At 48.9% G+C, this 23048-nt stretch overlaps 1 protein-coding gene across 1 annotated transcript; it reads left to right on the top strand.

Moving 5' to 3' along the window:
* Positions 1-21656: 21656 nt before the first annotated feature.
* On the top strand, positions 21657-22661 carry LOC147987860 (uncharacterized). Its single transcript, XM_087542527.1, has one exon. The coding sequence runs from the start codon at positions 21657-21659 to the stop codon at positions 22659-22661; it is 1005 nt and encodes a 334-aa protein (XP_087398653.1).
* The last annotated feature ends 387 nt before the right edge of the window (positions 22662-23048 follow it).

Here is a 23048-nt window from a genome sequence, read left to right on the forward strand (position 1 = left end):
CACCTACCTCGTGGCCTCCTGTTAGTTGGCTTGACGTAGGGTCCAAGTCTCCTGAGTTGTATTCGGTGAGAAAATCACGTTCCCGAAGGTTTCATTCCGTTTGGACTCCGTTTGGTATTCCTTTTCTTCGAAACCCTAAAATAGGCAGAAAAACAGCAATTCTGGGCTGGGCCTCCGGTTAATAGGTTAGTCCGAAAAATAATATAAAAGTGGATAATAAAGCCCAATAATGTCCAAAACAATAGATAATATAGCATGGAGCAATCAAAAATTATAGATACATTGGAGACGTATCAGATAACGATGATCAAATCTCGAGCAAGTAACATACCGATGACAAAGGGAACAACGTATATCATTATGCGGTTTAACCGATGAAGATCTTCGTGGAATATGTGGGAGCCAATATGAACATCCATGTTCCGCTATTGGTTATTGACCAGAGACATGTCTCGGTCATGTCTACATAGTTCTCGAACCCGTAGGGTCCACACGCTTAATGTTCGGTGACGATCGGTATTATGAGTTTATGTGTTTTGATGTACCGAAGGTAGTTCGGAGTCCCGAATGTGATCACGGACATGACGAGGAGTCTCGAAATGGTCGAGACATAAATATCGATATATTGGATGACTATGTTTGGACATCGGAAAGGTTTCGAGTAAGTTCAGGCATATACCAGAGTACCGAGGGGTTACCGGAACCCCCCGGGGAGTCAATGGGCCTTAATGGGCCATAGTGGAAAGAAGGAGGAGGCGGCCAAGGTGCCCCCCCAAGCCCAATCCAAATTGGGAGGGGTTGCCCCCATTTCCTTCTCTCCTTCTCCTCCTTCCTTTCCTCTCCTACTCCAACTAGGGAAGGGGGAATCCTACTCCTAGGAATCCCCCTTGGGCGCGCCTAGGAGGCCGGCCCTCTCCCCCTCATCCCCTCCTTTATATACGGGGGAGGGGGGCACCCCATAGACACACAAGTTGATCATTGATCTCTTAGCCGTGTGCGGTGCCCCCCTCCACCATAATCCACCTCAGTCATATATCGTAGCGGTGCTTAGGCGAAGCCCTGTTCCGGTAGCATCATCATCACCGCCATCACGCCGTTGTGCTGATGAAGCTCTCCCTCGACATTCTGCTGGATCGTGAGTTCGTGGGACGTCACCGAGTCGAACGTGTGCAGATTGCGGAGGTGCCGTACTTTCGGTACTAGGATCGGTCGTTCTTGAAGACGTACGACTACATCAACCGCGTTGTGATAACGCTTCCACTTACGGTCTACGAGGGTACGTAGACAATACTCTCCCCCTCGTTGCTATGCATCACCATGATCTTGCGTGTGCGTAGGATTTTTTTGAAATTACTACGTTCCCCAACAATAAAGAGCAAGCTCTTCATCTACTACACCTATAAAAGCACGAGAGCGGTAGATCCAAGCCACCTCAGCCGCCTAATCATGCGATCTAATGGTCTACAGACTCTATATGTTCAAAACTAGCAAGCCATCAATCCCACCAATCAACTGTTAATCCCTCATTACCGATCAACCCACTAACCCCTCCATACCTATTCGTCCCCGTAGTCAAACCGCTCACATAGCTTCGTGCATGCCAAATCGCTCTCCCTTTCTGCAGTCGCCGCTGCCGCTATCCGGCTATCCCTTCCCGCAGTCGTCGACCGCCTCTCCCTCACCGACCTGTCTTTCCCCGGTGCTCTCTCTCCTGCACGATGATAACCCACAACTATAGGGGATCACAACAGTTTTCGAGGGTAGAGTATTCAACCCAAATTTATAGATTCGACACAAAGGGAGTCAAAGAATATTCGTAAGTATTAGCAGTTGAGTTGTCAATTCAACCACACCTGGAGATTAATTATTTGCAGCAAAGTGATCAGTAGCAAAGTAGTATGATAGTTTGGATAATAGTAGCTGCAGCAATAGTAACGGTAACAGTGATAGCAGTAATTTTGTAGCAAGTGCAACAGTAATGATAGCAGTGGTAACTTAGCAAGAACAATACAAGAGAATTTCGTCGGCATTGGATCGATGATTTGTTGGATGATATTCATCATGTGACAGTCATAACCTAGGGCAATACGACACTAGCTCCAGTTCATAAATATAATGTAGGCATTTAATCCGTAAATAGTCATACATACTTATGGAAAGAACTTGCATGACATCTTTTGTCCTACCCTCCCGTGGCAGCGGGGTTCAATTGAAAACTATGGGATATTAAGGCCTCATTTTAATAGAGAACCGAAACAAAGCATTAACACATGGTGAATACATGAACTCCTCAAACTACAGTCATCACCGGGAGTGGTCCCGACTATTGTCACTCCGGAGTTGCCGGATCATAACACGTAGTAGGTGACTATAACTTGCAAGATCAGATCTAGAATATGGATATAATGGTGATAACATAAATGGTTCAGATCTGAAATCATGGCACCCAGGCCCAAAGTGACAAGCATTTAGCATGGGAAAGTCATAGCAACATCAATCTCAAAACGTAGTGGATACTAGGGATCAGGCCCTAACAAAACTAACTCGATTACATGATGAATCTCATCCAACTCCTCACCGACCAGTGAGCCTATGAAGGAATTACTCACTCCCGGTGAGGAGCATCATGGAATTGGCGATGGAGAAGGGTTGGTGATGACGAAGATCGAAGATCCCCCTCTCCGGAGCCCCAAACGAACTCCAGATCTGGCCTTCCGATGAAGAACAGGAGGTGATGACGGCTCCATCTCGTGGAATGCGATAATTCTTTCTCCCTGATTTTTTTGTGGAAAAATAGGATTTTATAGCGTCGGTTTCAGACACGCTTCTCCACACATGCTTTTATCAGGAGCTATCTAAGTGATTTGCAATTGACTTACAAGCCAGCAAGCAGAACACTATTGACGGCTCAGCCTAGACGGACTACCTGGTTACCACCACAGGAAGCCCACGCCAAACTTAACGTTGACGTGGCGTTCCCTAGTACAGGAGGCTACGGCGCCATGAGAGCGATATGCAGGGATCTTTCAGGCGTTTTTTAGGGTGCATCAGCCGTCGTTTTCAGAAACATTAACCAGCCCGAAGTGTTGGAAAGTTTAGCAATACGAGAACCACTAGCCTTAGCAGATGATCTTTACATTCAATAAATCTACGTCGCCTCCGATTGCAAGTCAGCTGTTGAAGAAATACATCGAGGAACATCGTCGACTTATGGAGCAGTGGTGCAGGAGATCAAGGAGCACTCTAGTAATTTATTTCTTGTTTTTTAGTCATGAGTTTAGAACTTCGAATGTCGAGGCCCACAAACTAGCAAAGCATGCCTTAACTCTTGGGACCGGTCGTCATGTCTGGTTAGGCCACCCTGGAGATCTTTCCTTCATCCCTATAAACGTGACGTTTTAATAAAAAGCTTTGCGAGTTTGCCTAAAAAAATTAATAAAAAATTGCCAAGGACTAATTTTAAAAAAATGGGTTGGTCTAAATAAATGAAAATTTCATGGTACCTACAATATGGCAGGTGTAGAAAAATCTCCTCTAAAACATGGCAAGTTTTTTTTAAAAAAAATCAGTCTCTAAAACACATGGCAACTTTTGGGGTTTGTAACGGGACAAGGCTAAAAAGGGGATTTTAATTTCTTTGTATTTTCGGCCAAATTTTCAGTGTAAAGAAAATCAACTTCAAAAACATCTTAGCTTCCAAAAAACACACGTGTTCGCACCCTGGTTATGTACCGGTCCAAGTGGTAAGCGCGCGCCATCCTACAGGAGGTCGCAAGTTTGGCTCCTCCCTTGTGCACCTCGTCATATCTTTGTATAGAGAATAAAAAGGGGGCCGTTTGCCAGGAAGGTGGTCAGAGCGAAAGGCTTCAGAGATCTGAGTTGATCCTAGATCCATGCCATGGTATCGAAATCCAGGGAAATGGTTCATTGGAAAAACGTTGTCGGCGACCGTTCGCTAGATACCATTTCCCTTTGCTTTCGAATTTTATCTTTTAAGTATTTTGTGATATGTGTTAGAGTTGTGTCGAATATTATTGTACAAGTTAGGTTACAGTTGGACTTGGAGTTGTACGGCGTGTAGATAGGATATGGAGTCGTGTCCTAGTACGACACTTGTATCCTAGGCCTCTTATATATAGTTGGGGTAGACACACGATGTAACTTATGCCAACATAATAGCATGGGCACGCGGGGGAGCCGGCGGCGTGAGCCGGAGCCCGGGCGGCCGGGGTGCGGTATTGTGATGGTGTCATGGGGAGGAGCGCCCGTAGTCAGGCCATGGGGATGTAGCCATGATAATGAACCTCGTTAACAAATCTTGGTGTCGTGCTTGTGTGATTTCTTGGTCCTCGGTAGATCGACGATGGCCTCTGATTTATTCTAACAAGTGGTATCATGAGCTAGGTTGTTCGGAGGTTGCGGTTGTTGATCTAGAGGTGGAGCAGAATTCGTTGAGAGGATCGTTGGTACTGGACGTCGGTCGGTCGATGCTTGGCGAGGAACTTCTGCAACGGATTAGAAGCAATTGGAAACGTGTGGCTCTAGGCGAGATGTGTTTTGCAACCGGCGGCGTGTTCTGTGCGAGGGGTTTCGACGAGATCGGTTGGATCCGACGGGGATGCGTGCCCCTGCAGCTGGTCGTATCGGATCAGGTGGTTGCAGCGGATCGATTCAGCGGATCGCACACACATGGCGTGACATGCTAGGGCAGCGATGCAGGTGCGTGTGTAACCCGGGCAGCAGGCGGAGCAAGGCATGTCTCAGAATAGTGCATGCGTGCAGGGGCCGCGGCGTCGCAATCGATCCAGATCAATTCGAAGGCAAGGCAGACACCAGGGCGGGCAACGCACGGATGAGGCAGCTTCGGCCCAGCTAGCAAGTCGTGGAAGGCCGGCTGATGGGTTAGGGGCGCTGCAAGCAGACGTGATAGGCGCTGGGGCCGGTTGTGCAGGTTGTGGCATCGTGGCAAGGAGCTGTGCCAGCCGACCGAGACGTGGCATGTGTGTTGCTGCGCTATGTTGTTGGTTCCGAAGGAATCGAGGCAGTCCAGAGGCACGTGGAAAAGGTAAAGCAAGAGATTTGTTGGATGAAAAAAAGCTACGCAACAGGACAGGCTGAAGCTAGTCACCGGGAGGAAGAGATAAGAAGCCTAATGGACCTATAGCCTACAGGAGCACATGGTGGAGTTGGAGATTTTGGATCTTTGGATCTTCGCGGTTAAGTGCATGCGGGAAGGCTTATGCGTGGATTTCGGCTTTATTTCTTTGTGCACATGTTGTGTGTAGGGATGATAGTGCGACGGTTTGTGGTGCATGTGGCGAGGATGGCGGCGTGCATATAAGGCTTGATGAGTCTGGAGCGCGTCATGATAGGATCATGCAAACACAGGGTGTCAAGCAATGCACGGAGATATGCAGGGTGGACACGACAGAGGGTGGAGCATGGTTTCAGTCGGATAATTTCGGCTGGGTCAGACTGGACAGTCTGATGGATCGACATGGATGTTGGTAAAAAGCAGAAGACGGTGATGATTTCAGTGACGATGACATAGGAGCGTGATGCTGATGGTGGCCGACTTCTGGGCATGGAAACACGTAGTGCACGCCTGAGGGCTGGTGCGGCTTCGACAGACTATTGCGTGGGGTTGATTCAAGATGGTGCACATGAGAGCTTGGAGTCGACAGGGCGCGGGAGGGTGGCACGTACAACCACCATGGAGTAATGTTGAAGGTGGAGCTGGAGTCTGATGGACGACTTCACTCTGTGCTGATGGAGGGGCTACAACGTAAATGCATGGAGAGTCGAAGCCTATTTCAGCGGGATAGCGAGAGACACATGGATCGGATTGGGCACCAATGGTCTGATGGAGACGTGATACTCGGCATCGGTCGGTGATGATCGATGGTTCTCTGCAGTAGGGGTTTGAGTGGTGTGGGTTCGCGACCCAGGAGACTCGACCGGGACAGCAGAGGCTCGATGCGGTGATAGCGGCGAGGTGTGCGGTCAGACAAATTGTGCAGGGGGTGCTGAAGCAGTGTTGACGAGTACCGGATTTAAGTTGGTGACTGGGTCTATCGGTGCCAAAAGACGGACAAGAGTTTATCATGGAGAATATGAGAAAGTGGCGGAGATTCTGAAATTGTCAAAAGCTGAGAGAGTAGATGGCCGTATATTCTGTTGTGTTCAGTGCACATGGCAAAGTGAGGATGACAAGGCAAAAGGAGGCGGAGTGCTATAGCGGTGGGACATGTTAGAGACTATCCGGAAGAAGGGTGAGACAACTGCGAATTTGACTCAGGGTGACACAGAGCAATGGTGAAATTCCTTCAAGTTTCAGATAGACGGTCAAGAAAGAGCGGTGGCATTGAGTTCAGGTAACCCTTATACGTGGCGTCCAATATGCGAGTTGTTCATTTTCACGCAGACAGTGATTGGTATGTGATGGTGTTGAACGGATTCTCCGGAAGTTGGGAGCACAAAATAGAGAATGAGGAACTTAATTTTGCTCGAGGGTTGACTGTGAAGAAGAGGAGAAGGGACTACAGTTGCAGGTGGAGTCACATAGAGTCTGAGACTAGCAACGGTGCTCATGGCGTAGCTCAAGTCCAATGTACATGAAAGTTTGACGCATGGACAAATTCAAGGTGCTGAAGAATATTCGTCAAGGTGGAGTTTGTTAGAGTTGTGTCGAATATTATTGTACAAGTTAGGTTACAGTTGGACTTGAAGTCGTACGGTGGGTAGACAGGATATGGGGTTGTGTCCTAGTATGACACTTGTATCCTAGGCCTCTCATATATAGTGAGGGTAGACACACGATGTAACCTATGCCAACATAATAGTACGGGCACGCGGGGGAGCCGGCGGTGTGTGCCGGCGGCCGGGGTGGTATTATGATGGTGACATGAGAGGAGCGCCCATAGTCAGGTCCCGGGGACGTAGTCATGATGATGAACCTCGTTAACAAATTTCGGTGTCGTGCTTGTGTGATTGCTTGGTTCTCAGTAGATCGACGAGGCCCTCGGATTTATTCTAACAATATGAAGTAGGGAATTTACAGCTAAAACTAGTGTCAAGTGATCTGAAAGGCCCCACTGCTCCACTGTTTTTTTTTGAAAGAAAGCATGCACTTTATTAATTGGAAATAATGGTTACATCGTCTATAAAAAAAGGTACAATATTCTCCATAGGCTCCTCATACCAATCTCTAGTTACAGAAACTTTCGCTAGCCTAGCAAGTGCATGAGCAACCTTATTAGCTACCCTATTACAATGTTCAAATCTAGTCAACGGAAAATCACATATCGTGAAGTAGCAATCCTCGAAGACTGCCGCCACAACTCCCGCCGATTGTCCTCCATTTTTCATTGTGTCAATGACTTCCATATTGTCCAAGTTAATAATAAGACGATTGCATCCCGCCTTTTGTGCAAGAATTAAACCAAACCTCAAAGCCATCGCTTCTGCTATTAGTACATCAGCACACCAATCGATCTTCCAATTTCCGCCAACAATAAATTTTCCTTTGTCATCTCTGAGTACAGCACCTGCCGTGCCCTTGAGCAGATCATGGTCAAAAGAAGCATCAATATTTAGTTTAACAAAACCCATAGGAGAGGTCATCTCCATCCTTCTTTTCTACTAGTCGCACTAGGGGAGTGGGCATTCACATAATTTGTCGTTATAGCACGAACCCCCATCGAAATCTGGTTCACATCTTGAGACTTCCCTTCATGAACCAACATGCGTCTCTCCCACCATAAATACCAAGCGGTTATCGCGATTAATTCAGTTGCATTCTAGCAACCTAATCCTATATACATAAGAAGTTGATCCCCACTATCCTATTTATCTTAACATGCACACATTCCACCTCATCAAAGGCCCGCCACTACATGCATGAGAAAAGTTTTCCATTATTAGTTGATCTCATGCACAACTTTCACCTCACCACATGGACGAGACTTGCCTGCTCCCCCGGCGTGTGTCCATCCGTGCTCCCGCGTACGTGGCTTGATTTGATTGGAACAAAATAAGGCCCGGCCACACGCTCTTAAAATCAGGGGGGAGATGATTAGATTAGAAAGAAAAGAGGAAAAAAGACAACCGTAGGATGAAGTGGGAGCATAGGGAGGGAGCAGGCAAGCCGGATCCTCACCACATATGCCACATCATCAAAGAGGTCCACTCAACTTGCATGAAAAAAAGTTTTCCATTAATATGCCAATAATATTCAGAATATTTTCTGACTACACAATAATCAAATACAATATATAATATTTATTTTTAGCTTTAGTACGTATATTATTAATTCAACTATGGAAGCTCTTCATACAATCAAATCACTGAAATATATTGCAATTGATTCCCGCAGCAACGCGTGGGGCATTCTCTAGTATAGATAGTTCTTGGTGCGGCATAAGAAGTAAGAATTCAAGAACCGCCTCACCCGCATGATCAATAACACAATCTTTGTTGATTACCTCGTACATCCCCAGCTTACCCCAAACCTCTTTTGCCTTCTCATACAGAAACAAGATGTGTTTTGTATCTTCTTGCCCATTCGAGCATGATGGACAAAGGGGCGAAACTTTCATATGTCTATTAGCAAGTGTAACACGACACGGTAGAGTTCCATGCAACTTTCGCCAGATAAATATTTTTACCTTTGCCGGACACGATAATTTCCAAATCTTACCCCAAATAGGATTGACATTGGTACGACCCATACCATTAGTATATTGCAATTTCCTCTCGTGTTTTTGGTTCCATTCCTCCGAATAAGCTGATCGAACAGTGAATACACCATTTTTTGTATAGCTCCAGGCAATGAAATCCGACATATTATGCATAGGGAGGGGAATCGCGAAGACCCTTTGCACATCAATTGGCCACAAAGTTTGTCTCACCAAATCTTCATCCCAAGAATTCGTGATTGGATCAATAAGATCAATCACCTTTGACAGAAGTTTCCCACCTCTAGGAGTGATAATTTTCCTATTCGCACGATTCGGAATCCATGCATCTCTCCAAATATTGATGTTTTGTCCATTTCCAACTTGCCAGATATAACCATTTCTTAAAGAGTTCACTCCCGCCATAATGCTTTGCCAAGTAAAAGAGGATCCCTTCGTTAACCTTGCGTTCATCAAATCTCCCTGAGGGAAATATTTAGCTCTCAACATGGTTGCACATAAAGATTCGGGATTATCAAGAAAACGCCACGCTTGTTTAGCTAATAGCGCCAGGTTGAAACAGTGTATATCTCGGAAGCCCATACCTCCTTAATCTTTTGGAACACACATTTTCCACCATGTCATCCAATGCATCCTCTTCTGATTGTCCTCGTCACCCCACCAAAAATGTGACATTGCGTCAATAATTCATTTGCAATTTTTTTAGGAATTTTAAAGACGGACATGGTATAGGTGGGGATAGCTTGTACAACAGATTTGAGAAAAATTTCCTTCCCTCCAGAGGAAAACAATTTTTCCTTCCATCCACTAATTTTCATAATAATTCGATCGATCAGGAACTGGAAACAATCACTTTTGTCCATGCCCACATTTGCCGGCAAACCCAGGTATTTGTCATTGAGGGCTTCAGTCATAATATTTAGAATTGTACATATTTGTGCCTTGTCTTCCACTTTAGTATTCGGGCTAAAGAATATACTAGATTTTTCAACACTAACCATTTGCCCTGAGGCAGCACAATACAAATCCAAGAGTGATTTCAACGCCTCCGCACTCATGGGATTGGCTCGCATAAGGATCAAAGAGTCATCAGCAAAGAGGAGATTAAAAATTGATGGGGCATCTCTGCGAACCTTTATACCAGAAATGTTTCCATTCCCCTCCGCATTAGCTAAAAGGGCAGTGAGGGAGTCCTGGATTAGGGGGTGTTCGGGTAGCCGGACTATACCTTCAGCAGGACTCCTGGACTATGAAGATACAAGATGGAAGACTTCGTCCCGTGTCTGGATGGGACTTTCCTTGGCGTGGAAGGCAAGCTTGGCGATGCGAATATTCAAGATCTCCTACCATTATAACCGACTCTGTGTAACCCTAACCCTATCCGGTGTCTATATAAACCGGAGGGTTGTAGTCCGTAGGACATCAACTCCATATACAACAATCATACCATAGGCTAGCTTTAGGGTTTAGCCTCCTTGATCTCGTGGTAGATCTACTCTTGTACTACCCATATCATCAATATTAATCAAGCAGGAGTAGGGTATTACCTCCATCGAGAGGGCCCGAACCTGGGTAAAAACATCGTGTCCCTTGTCTCCTGTTACCATCCGGCCTTGACGCACAGTTTGGGACCCCCTACCCGAGATCCGCCGGTTTTAACACCGACATTGGTGCTTTCATTGAGAGTTCCTCTGTGTCGTCGCAATTAGGAAGGATGCCTCCTCCCGTCTTTAAAGACGGCGCCGTTGCTAAGGGAGCCTTCGCTGTCGGCCAAACTCTCCGGCTAGGTGGTTTCCTCATGACCGCCTGTTCGGCTGTTGCGCCGACGGTGACCTCTTGGGTCATCAAAAGCAACCTACACGTCAGCTCGGAGCTCGTCGAGCAGCTAGATCCAATGGAGCTCTCTTTCGTAAACGAGCTCTTGGATCGCATCGCCGCCCTGGGGGTCGCTACGGATTATGACCAGGTTGGGCTTAAACCCGATCTAAGAGAAATTAACTCTCCCCAAGTCACCCACCATGTTGTCGTGGTAGAGGCACAGTGCAGCGACCCTTCATCTATTTTAAGGACTAGCTACGTCCGAATTCCCGACCCCTCCAAGCCGGATACCCGCGGAGGGGAGGATGTAACTCAAGGCCTGAGCTTAGGATCGGGCAACGGGCTAGATTCATTGGACAACATCCAAGAATCCGAACTTCAGAGTTCGGAAACTCTTCGGCCTCCGAATCATGGATTGGGTGAGGTTTCAGATTCAACGACACCCGCCCACCCGAACAAAAGAGATCTCTCCCAAATCAGGCAGAGGCCCGAGGAAACAGTACATCATTACTGGGCCAGATTCCTCCTGGTTATGAACAGGATAAAGGATTGCCGCAAGGGAGACGCAATCTCAATTTTCTGCAGTAATTGCACGGACGAGGGAATCCTTAACGCCGTAAGTCGCCGTGATATTACACGCTTCGCTGACTTGGCGTCCATAGTACAAAAATACTGTGCAATGGAAAGCGCCTGGAAAACCGAAATAAAATTTTGGGATAATCCGGCCTTGAATAGTAATCCCGTCCGAACTAAGAGGGTGCATCATCATAGGACACCCAGGATAAACACCAAAAAGCCAAAACCCTCTACAGGGCATGGAACCGTACTGGAAAGGTGGCTTGATGGACCCTGTAGAATTCACAGTACAGAGGACACCACACAAACTCACAGCCTTAGAGCATGTTGGATACTCCGGCAGGTGGCCAAAATTGGCGATGACCTCTTAATTCTGGACGCCGTAGAAAGCCAGCCCGAGGACACCAGTACCGTTCTCACAGTCTTCGAGACTTTCACATCAAGCAATATGCAAAAAAGAACACTCCGCAGCCTCGCCGAAGTCTATCAAGTTGCAACAATAAATCCATGGAGCGACACTGCTATTACCTTCAACGCAAGTGATGAACCTAGATTCCGAACAGCCCGAGCACCAGCCGCATTGGTCCTCAGTCCCATAGTGGACGGCTTTCGCCTCACCAAGGTGCTCATGGATGGAGGCAGCGGACTGAACCTCATTTATGAGGAAACCCTTCAAAAAACGGAAATAGACTGGGACCGCATCGAGCGAAGTAGCACAACCTTTAGAGGAATAATCCCCAGTCGGGAAGCGCGCTGCACAGGAAAAATCACACTTGATGTGGTGTTCGGCACGCCGGATAATTACAGGTCCGAAGAAGTCATGTTTCAGGTGGCCCCGTTCAAAAGCGGATATCACGCTTTACTGGGGCGGGAAGCATTCACAATCTTCCAAGAAATACCCCATTATGGATACATGAAGCTTAAGATGCCCGGGCCGAACGGAATTATCACTCTAGCTAGTGATCCGGACATAGCACTCCGCGCCGAAAACAAGACGGCTGCATTAGCCCTTGAGGCACTATCCGAAGCCTTAGCGGCCGAGGAACTGACTGCGCTACGCTCCACGGTTAACAGGGATGATGTGATACTCGACAAGAGATCCAAATCCACATCCTTCAAGCCAGCTGACGAAATAGTCAAATTCCAGGTCCATCCAACGGACCCCAATAAAACAGCTTCCATCGAGGCACGACTGAACCCTGATGTAGACGCCGCACTGCGAGAGTTCCTACGAGAGAACTGGGACATTTTTGTCTAGCACCCTTCAGACATGCCAGGGATCCCACGCAGGCTGGCCGAACACAGCTTAAATATCCTAAAAGGATTCAAACCTGTCAAACAAGCCCTTCGGCGTTTTTCCGAACCCAAGAGACAGGCTATGGGAGAGGAGCTAGCCAAGCTATTGGAGGCCGGATTCATTAGAGACATAAAACATCCGCACTGGCTAGCAAACCTGGTGATGGTACCAAAGAAGGACAAATCCTGGCGCCTGTGTGTCGATTTTAAAGACCTTAACAAGGCTTCCCAAATGATCCCCTCCCCCTCCCCCGTATCGATCAAATTATCGATGCCACCGCAGGACACGATTCGTTGTGTTTCCTCGACGCATACTCCGATTACCATCAAATCAAGATGGCAAAATCAGACCAAGCCGCAACAGCATTCATCACACCATACGGCCCATTCTGCTTCAACACAATGCCCTTCGGGCTGAAAAATGCCGACGCAACATATCAGCGCATGATCCAGACATGTCTGGCAAACCAGATCGGCAAAACAGTGGAGGCGTATGTGGATGATGTGGTTGTCAAATCAAGACATGTCGAATCTCTAGTAGACGACTTGAGGCTTGCATTCGATAACCTCCGAAAATATGACATCAAGCTCAACCCAGAAAAATGCGTCTTCGGCGTTCCAGCCGGAAAGCTCTTGGGCTTCATTGTATCCAGTAGAGGAATTGAAGCAAATCCAGCCAAGATCCGAGCCTTGTCACAATTGGATATCCCAAAGGACCTCAAACAAATACAAAAATTAACCAGATGCGTGCCGGCTTTAAGCCGCTTCATCTCCCGCTTGGGAGAAAAGGCACTACCCCTCTATCGCCTCCTTCGGCGCACCGAACACTTCGAGTGGACGGATGCCGCCACGGCCGGACTTGATGAAATAAAATCCATATTGGCAACAAACCCAGTCCTGGCCGCGCCGAACACCGGCGAACCAATGTTATTGTACATTGCAGCAACACATCAAGTTGTCATCGCAGTGCTCGTTGTCGAGCGGGAAATGGATGGATACAAATTCCCCCTTCAAAGGCCGGTCTACTACGTGTCCACTGTCCTCACTCCATGCAAATCACGGTACCCGCATTATCAAAAGATTGCATACGCGGTATTCATGGCATCCCGGAAGCTATGACACTCTTTCAAGACTGTTCCATAACAGTAGCCTCGGAAGTACCACTCAACGATATTATCAACAACCGCGATGCAACGGTCCGGAATGCAAAATGGGCCATCGAGCTTCTCCCGTTCGATATAACCTATAAGCCACGGTGAGCTATTAAATCGCAAGCTTTGGCCGACTTCGTCGCAGAATGGACGGAGGCTGAGCTCCCTAAAGAGTACGGCACATACTCAAACTAGATTATGCATTTCGACGGCTCCAAAATGTTGGCCGGACTGGGGGCTGGCGTCGTCCTGACGTCCCCCACAGGAGACACAGTCCAATATGTGCTCCAGATCATGTACACGGATTCCAACAATGCAACCGAATATGAGGCCCTCCTACATGGTCTCCGGATAGCAGTATCCATGGGTATCCAGCGCCTAGAGGTACGCGGGGATTCAAACCTCGCGATATCCCAAATAAATGGAGACTTCGACGCCAAGGACCCAAAAATGGCAGCTTACCGCAACGCCGTCCTAAAAATGTCAGCTCGGTTCGAAGGGCTGGAGTTTCACCATATAGCCCGAGAAAACAATCAAGCAGCGGACGTCCTGGCACGCATCGGAGCAAAACGCGATGCAGTCCCCCCCCCCCCAACATCTTTTTGGAAAGATTGTTCAAGCCATCCGTAGCATGGGAGGGGGAACCCGCAAATAACAGCCCGGACCCAGCCGCACCACTCGACGCCGAACAATCTGACATAATTGGAGGCTCTGCCAATGAAATTACACCTTCAGCTCACGTAATAATGGCGGTTATCGCCCCGTGGACAGAACCATTCCTAGCCTACCTTACTAGGCAGGAACTCCCGGAGGACCAAAACGAGGCCCGCTGCATAGTGCGGCGATCTAAAGCCTATAGAGTCCATGAGGGAGAGCTTTATAAGAAAAGCACTACCGGAGTCCTTCAAAGGTGCATCTCCGAAGAGGAAGGGCGGAACCTTCTGGCTGAAATTCATGCCGGACTCGGTGGTCACCACGCCGCTGCTCGGTCCCTTGTTAGCAAGGCTTTCCGTACAAGCTTTTATTGGCCGACGGCCCGGGCAGACGCTCAGGACCTAGTCCAACGATGCGTTGGTTGCCAACTTTTTGCCAACCAAAGCCATATGCCACCCACCGCACTCCAAACTATACCCATCACCTGGCCTTTTGCGGTCTGGGGGCTTGACATGGTCGGACCCTTAAAGGTGGGACCCATAGGAAAAAATACTTACTGGTCATGGTGGATAAGTTCACTAAATGGATAGAAGCCAAGCCTGTTAAAACGGCCGAATCCGGACCTGTGATAGACTTCATATCCGGGGTTGTACACCGTTATGGTGTCCCCCACAGCATCATAACCGATAACGGTACAAACTTTACAGCCGACGAGGTAAAACTCTGGTGCAAAAACATGGGCATCAAGCTCGATTATGCTTCCGTCTATCACCCACAAACCAACGGCCAGGTCGAACGTGCAAATGGTCTTATCATGAGCGGCATTAAACCCAGACTGGTGCGGTCCCTCAAGGAATCTAACACGCACTGGGTAGAGGAGCTCGACTCCGTGCTATGGGGGCTGCGGACCACGCCAAATCGCACCACCGGATACACACCATTTTTTATGGTGTACGGCGCAGAGGCAGTTCTGCCCTGCGACATAATTCATGACTCACCTAGAGTGCGCATGTACGAAGAAAGAGAAGCCGAGCTCGATCGGCAGGACAACTTGGACACCTTGGAGGAGGAGCGTGACGTGGCAAAAGCCCGTTCCGCATTTTATCAACAGCAGGCCCGAAGATATCAAAGCAGAGAAGTACGGGCCAAAAATTACAATGTTGACGAACTAGTTCTACGCCTGCCGGATAAGAAAAAGGACAAATTCAAGCCCAAGTGGGAAGGTCCATTCATAATCGACCAAGTCCTGACTGGTGGGGCGTACCGCCTGCGAGATGCGTCGGATAACTGACTCGAGCCGAACCCGTGGAACGCCACCCGTCTCCGAAGATTCTATGCCTAGCGCTGGACTCTGTGTTCGTCTCCTTCCTCTGTCCATTTTTTTGCATTTTTCTGTCTTACATTTCTCTCCTTCCCCTCTTTTCTTTTATAGCCCTTAAAGGCTCATCTAGTGACGCGCCACTCGCGCTCATTAAACCTGGGGGCTTCTTTAACAGAAGCTTATTTATACGGGCTTCACGCCCAACACATGCGTCAAACTTCCGCATGTACCTTTTTCTTCACCATTATATGCATCGATATGACTTAAGTTTTGGCCAAGCTGGGTTGCCTGGCTCCTGTGCTTACCCCTACGTTCCCGATTGTTCGGCTAGGCGGTAAAGGGAGCACCTCTGCGATTGTTACTGCCGGGTCAGCCGGATGTGTACCTCAGACTGGGTGAAGCCGAAAGCTAGCGTTCTTAAGGGAATATTCGGTCGGTGAAATAAAAGATGATCTTTTTACTCATTTTATGCGCCCCCAGATGCTTTTTTCTGCGTCTTGTCACGTAGTCCGGACATGCACTTTAGGGCATGCCTCCCAGCGAAAGGAACCCCTAACGGAACTATTCTCTCTGGAAGATGTTTCTTACTAACCATGTAATATAACATAACTAGTTGGGCACTTGTCTGATAAAGCACTAATGACCCCTACGCCTGGTCTCCACGCATACCCCGGTTCTTATATAACCGCTATGGTATTCGGACACACTCTGGACCGTCAGGTCCCGAGGTTGAAGCGAAAAGGTCGGCAACGACAAACGATCTACAATCCGGCTAGAAGGCATTAAACATGTCAATTCAAAATTACATAGTCATTCTGACTGATTGTATTCCTCTTCTATACCATCTAACAGGCTGTCTAATTTACAGTCCTGCTGGGAATACTTCGCAGCCAACTCTACTTGGCCGTATACTAAGCTTACAGGGATCTCCTTCCCGTCAGGCCCCAATGGTCCGACCTCGGCCATGTGGTTTGGGTTAGACTTCGTAAAACGGGTCTTCACCATGGCCCAGGCCTCCCTAGCGCCTTGTCGGCAGGCCGATATCTTCCACAACCGGAAGCGCCGCCGAGCTCCCTTCAGCTTCTCCGCAAGCTCTCCAAGGCCCTCGGGCATGGAGTGGGCAGGCCATAAGGCTTGGGCAATGCCTCGCATCGCTTGCCGAATTCGCTCGTGCAGTTGCAAGAGTTCGGGAAGAAGGTCACCCGTAGAACCGGGCATCTCCTCTGCAGGACGACCTGTGAGCATACCTACAGACATTACTCTGTTAGTCGACTTCCTCGCCGAACTCTTTTTACAAAGTTCGTTCAAGCACTTACTAAATATGCCGCGTCGAAGCCGTTGATTCTCCTTCGTGGAGTCCGACAGCTGGCCACGAACATCTTTCAGTTCGACGTCCAGCTTGGTGTTGGCATCCTGAAGATCATTCTTCTCTCGCCTCACCTTTGTCAACGTACTCTCACCGGCCTTTAGCCGGCGTAAGAGTTGTTGCTTTTCCGGATCGATTCCGGCGCCATCTGCAATATGATTTGTCAGCTTTGCACCCACACCGCACAATACTAATCTTTCAAAGTGTATCTTACCTGAGGGGATCTCTTTGGGCTCCCCTGTTGCGGCTAGTGCGGCCTCTAGTTGGGCCTTGCACTTTTCCAGCTCCTGGGACAGTACGGTATTCTTCTCTGTAAGAACCTGCATATTAAATGATCCTTAAATCAGTTGCTCTAACTGTTTCAAGTCTCGGGGGCTACTGGTATATATATATTTGACCAAAATTTTCTTACCCGTATGTCTTTTACATACTGCTCCGTGGCTCTGGCTAAACCATTTTGAGCGGCACGGAGGTACGCATCTCCTGAATTAAAGGCATCTAAAGCCTCTTGGGAGAAACAAGCGTCGCGTAGAACTGTCCGGCGACGCCTGTGGTTCATGGCACTCTCCACTTCAGAATTTGCGGCAGACAGCCTGTCCGCATCCTCTGTCGGAGGAGCGTCCGATGCGCGCCTTGTGCTTGTCTCCGCTTCCTGGCCAGACGATGGAGCCTAGCTGGTGGAGGCACGATTAGCAACCTCTCTGGATGTAGTCCGGCGAGGTCTCTTCGTTCTGAAGATAGCACGAACGTTAATATGCCTTGACAGAATAACACCAGGGAAACAGAGGGTGCGCTATACCTTTGCGCCGGCATCTCAGTCCGGACTACATTCCTTTTTGCCCCACGGGGCCCTGTGGCCCCTCGTTGGCTAGCCGCCGCAGGTTCGGCCTCCTGCCTCGGAAATCTCCCCTGCAAAACACGGTTGTCGTCAGAAACACCGGAATACGTGAGAATGGAATCTCTCTCAAGGGAATGAGACTCCGGTTTCTGTCACCTGGGAGGCCGGGATTAACCCTGGGTAATCAGCCATAATGGCTACCAAGGTATTGTCCTTGCTTAGCTGATGGAACACCCCGTCGATAAGCTCCACCGATATGTCCGGATCCTCTTCGGAGTCCGGATCGAGGAATCGTTCTGGGTCCTCGGGCTGTGGAGGGCGGCTGTTTATATCCTTTACCTCCTGCCGCAGTTCCTGCATTGAAGTCGTTAGACTACATATCTAACCGTGGGAGTATAAAACAAACGGGCAAGCGCAATTGTTCACTTACCCAACTTGGAGGATCGTACATAGTAAATCCGGCCCGCGGGTTGACGCGGAGGAATTCCTCCTTTTCTCCCTTGTACAAAGAGGATAAGATCTTTACTAGGGCGGCGGCTGAGGCCGGCCCCTTACGACCGTAACGGGTGGCGTCATTCTCCCCGTTGAAATCCCAGATGGGGTGGCCTCTATATTGAAGCGGTTGCACCCCCCGCATAATGCATGCGGCCATGACTCCAATCATGGTTAGTCCGGAATGAGCCAACAGTCTTATCCGGCTCATCAGGTAAAGGACGTCTTTGTCGCTTTCTCTCTGAGAGCTCCACGGACGCCAGCTCAAGCGTTTCTTCAATGGAGCACTGTTGAACTCAGGGAGACCGACCCGGATAGGGTCCGGTAGCGGGACGTCATCTATGTAAAACCATTCCGAAGGCCAGTCATCGGACGCCTTCTTTGGGGTTCCGGATAGGTATCCGGTCCCGGCGATGCGCCATACTTCGGCTCCGCCCACTTGGTATATAGACCCCTCTTGAGAACGGGGCACCAGGCAGAATAACCTCTTCCACAGCGCGAAATGAGCCTCAATGCCTAAAAATAGCTCGCAAAGGGCGACGAAACCCGCAATATGTAATACGGAGTCGGGCGTGAGATTGTGCAGCTGGAGGCCGTAGAACTCCAGAAGCCCGCGGAGAAATGGATGAATTGGAAATCTCAGTCCCCTTATTAGATAGGGGACGAGGCACACCCGCTCTCCTTTAGAAGGATTGGGGGTGCTCTCCGCTTGTTTTCTGCCATTGTAGGTGGCGAGACCGGCTCGGACCGGGACCATGTATGCCTGGGGGAGAAATCCCTTGGCCTGAAGCGACACTAACTCGCTATGCGGGATGGTGCAACTCTCCCAGTCTCCGGGTTTGGGACCGGAGGGGCGAGGGGAGGAGCTGCAACGGCTGGTCATGTTGGAATGGACCTTTGCTGGAAGCGCTCTGATGATAACTCGCGGAGAGGAGAAGAGGTGGTTTGGACCTAAATCCACATCCCGTTAAATAGGCGGCTCGTTTATACGGCTAGGGGTGTGGATGTAAAAACGCCCTGGCTTTTCGCATTCGTTTGACACGTGGAAGACGGCCATTATTGGGCGTGGAAGCCGAGGAGCACTACATTACAAAAATCGGACATTATTCCTATAGGTACACAGGATTTGGAGAAGAACCCGCCTTGCAATGCCGAACAATCTGCGCGCCAGACTCGTCGTCATTGAAGCCTGGTTCGGGGGCTACTGAGGGAGTCCTGGATTAGGGGGTGTTCGGGTAGCCGGACTATACCTTCAGCCGGACTCCTGGACTATGAAGATACAAGATTGAAGACTTCGTCCCGTGTCCGGATGGGACTTTCCTTGGCGTGGAAGGCAAGCTTGGCGATGTGAATATTCAAGATCTCCTAACATTGTAACCGACTCTGTGTAACCCTAACCCTATCCGGTGTCTATATAAATCGGAGGGTTGTAGTCCGTTGGACATCAACTCCATATACAACAATCATACCATAGGCTAGCTTTAGGGTTTAGCCTCCTTGATCTCGTGGTAGATCTACTCTTGTACTACCCATATCATCAATATTAATCAAGCAGGAGTAGGGTATTACCTCCATCGAGAGGGCCCGAACCTGGGTAAAAACATCGTGTCCCTTGTCTCCTGTTACCATCCGGCCTTGACGCACAGTTCGGGACCCCCTATCCGAGATCCGCCGGTTTTGACACCGACAGGCGGTCAAACCCTTTGTACACAACAAGAATAAGTAGGGAGAAAGGAGATCTCCCTGCCTCAGTCCTCTAGTTGGTTTAAAACTCTCTGTCTCATCATCATTAATACGGACCCGGTACTTGATAGAGGGTACACATTTCATAACTAAGTTCACCCAAATCTCTTTAAAACCCAATTTCAGCATAATTTCCTTTAAGAAACACCACTCCACTCGGTCATATGCTTTGTGCATATCTAATTTGATGGCACACAAACCCTCTTTACCCGCCCTTTTGTTTTTTATTGTATGGAAACATTCATATGCCACCAATATATTGCCTGTAATCAATCTTCCAGGCACAAAGGCACTTTGAGTTGGGTTAATAATATCTTATAGGATTATCTTTAGACGAGCAGCAATCATTTTTGAAATAACCTTATACACCACATTGCACAAGCTGATTGGTCTAAATTGGGTTACCTTTTCAGAAGAGTTAATCTTTGGGATCGTTACAATTGCAGTATCATTCCACCCAGTTGGTATAGAACAGGTATTTACCGCTTGAAGAACCTCTTCGATCAAGTCATCTCCCAACATAGAATAAATTTTTTTGTTAAAAATAGCATGGAGGCCGTCAGAACCTGGCGCTTTTAAATCACCAATATCAAATAGGGCCTTTCGAACCTCCTCGGCCGTATAGGGGGCTAGAAGAGCATCATTCATTTCATCGGTCACTTTTCGTTGGACAAGAGATAGAATCTCCGAGTTAGGATGGGAACTTGTGATGTAAAGAGGTTTGAGAAATATGCCATAATGCCATAATGTCCGAGTTAGGATAGAACCACCGCTCCACTGTTTTATTAGCGGGTGGGTGCTCTCTCGCAGAGTAGAGGAGGACATGGAGGGAGCGTTTGTTTTTGTCCGGCTATGTCCCGTGGTGGGGAAGGGAAAGGAATTTCTTTCTTTCTTTCTGTACGTACACTGTGCAGTGCAGGCTTTGTCTTTTGGTTTGGCCCCTCGCATGCACCTGCGCATGTACCCTACTGTTGCCGGGAAGGGGGGCCACCGTCGTCACGTCGTCGTCACTCCGGCCTCCTCCATCACAAGCGTACATACAAATGCTCCTACTAGCAGGGGGAACTGATTGGTCGGTCGAGCCTTTATTATTAGAGCAACTTTAATGGGGCGACCCATTTCGTTCGGGGCCGTTCGTTTAGATTAGCACGGACAGAAAAGGCGGCCTAACGCGCCGACCCAAACGGACACGCGTTCGTTTTTCGTCCGCGGGCGATCCATTTCCGGCCTATTTTTAAGCCTGATTTGCGTCGGCGCAGACACGCGATGGACACGCGCGCGGTCGCCTACTCCTATCCCGGGCCCGCTGGTCTGTGGCACATTGGCCTCCCTCTCCCCGACCAACAACCAACCCTCGCCTCCCGCCTCCTTCGTCATCGACGCCGCCGTCCATTTTTGCGGCGACTCTTCCAGCTGCCGCCGCCTCCACTTCCGCCCAGCAACGCCGCCCCTGCCCCTAGTCGCCCGCCGCCGCCGGGGAGCAAACTAGTTCCCGCCGCCAGTTTCCCCACCGCACAGCCGCCCCGCGACCAAGAAGGCGCCTCGTCGGCCCCGCCACATACGACCGACATGCTCGTCGGACGCCGTCACACTCGTCGGACGCCAGCAGGGCAGCTAGCTGGTCTGTGGGCGCCGCGTCTCCCCTCACCGGACGTCTCCTTCTTCGACGCCCGCAAGCTGTTCGGCAGTTTGCCAAGGTACGAAAATGGACTCCGCCAACGAGTTCTTTTTCCACAATTTCATTTGCGACTCCGACGATTCGTCGTCCGACGATGAGGAGGAGATATTGGCTGCCGTGTTGGTCCATCACCACCTCAAAAACCAATGGCCGTTGTTCCGTGGCTCCATTCCGGGCCACCTTCCGGCGTTGAATCATAACCGAGAGAGCGGGCATTTCCTTCTCTGGAAGGACTACTTTGATACAACAAACCCATTGTTCAAACATCATAAATTCCGCTGCCGGTTCCGTATGAGTAGGCATGTTTTCAACCGTATTAGAGAGAGAGTGGTCGGCTATGATGACTATTTCGAGTGCAAAGAGGATGCCATCGGCAAGATTGGTTTCTCCTCTTATCAGAAGTGCACTGCCGCCATCCGAATGCTTGCATACGGAGTGCCCGGTGATCTCATTGATGAGTACGTCCGTATGAGCGAGTCTACATGCCTAGAGTCCCTGTATAAGTTCAGCAAGGCTGTGATTGCTGTGTTTGGCCCTGAGTACTTGAGAGAGCCGACAGCTGCAGATACAGCCCGTTTGTTGGCGATGAATGCTAGTAGGGGCTTCCCGGGGATGCTTGGCAGCATAGACTGCATGCACTGGGAGTGGAAGAACTACCCTTCTGCTTGGCAAGGGCAGTATAAGGGACATGTCAGGGCTTGCACTGTCATAGAGGCCGTGGCGTCTCAAGATCTCTGGATCTGGCATTCTTTCTTTGGTATGGCTGGATCACACAATGATTTTAACGTGCTTCAGCGCTCGCCGGTGTTTGCTAGGCTTGCCGAAGGCAACAGCCCACCGGTGAACTTTACTGTCAACGGTCACAACTACGACAAATGGTACTATTTGGATGACGGTATCTATCCTCAGTGGACCACTATTATAAAGACAATACCCAACCCTGTTGGAGAGAAAAGGAAAAGATTTGCCCAAGAGCAAGAGAGTGCTACAAAGGATGTCGAGCGTGCCTTTGGTGTTTTGCAATCTCGATGAGGCATCGTTCGGTATCCTGCTAATACTTCGAGCACGCAGAAACTATGAGAGGTGATGACTGCTTGTGTGATCATGCACAATATGATCGTAGAAGACGAGCGCCCGGAACGTCTGTACGATCAAGGCTTTCAGTTTCAGGGTGAAAATGTTGTGCCTGAGCATGGAGTAGCGGCAACATTTGAGCAGTTCACTCAGTTTCATGAAGACATGCGTGATCGGGAAACTCACGTGCAACTGCAAAATGATTTGGTTGAGCATATGTGAACTCATGTTGGCAACTAATAGACGTATCTTCTTTTATTCGTTTGTAAAACTATGTGAAACATTTTTATTTTTATTTGGCCTGTAACTATACTATTTATTTGGGCGGACTATTTTGTTTGTTAA

Source organism: Triticum urartu, chromosome 2A, assembly GCF_056163025.1.
Source record: "Triticum urartu cultivar PI428250 chromosome 2A, HENAU_Tu73, whole genome shotgun sequence".
Classification (NCBI taxonomy): Eukaryota; Viridiplantae; Streptophyta; class Magnoliopsida; order Poales; family Poaceae; genus Triticum; species Triticum urartu.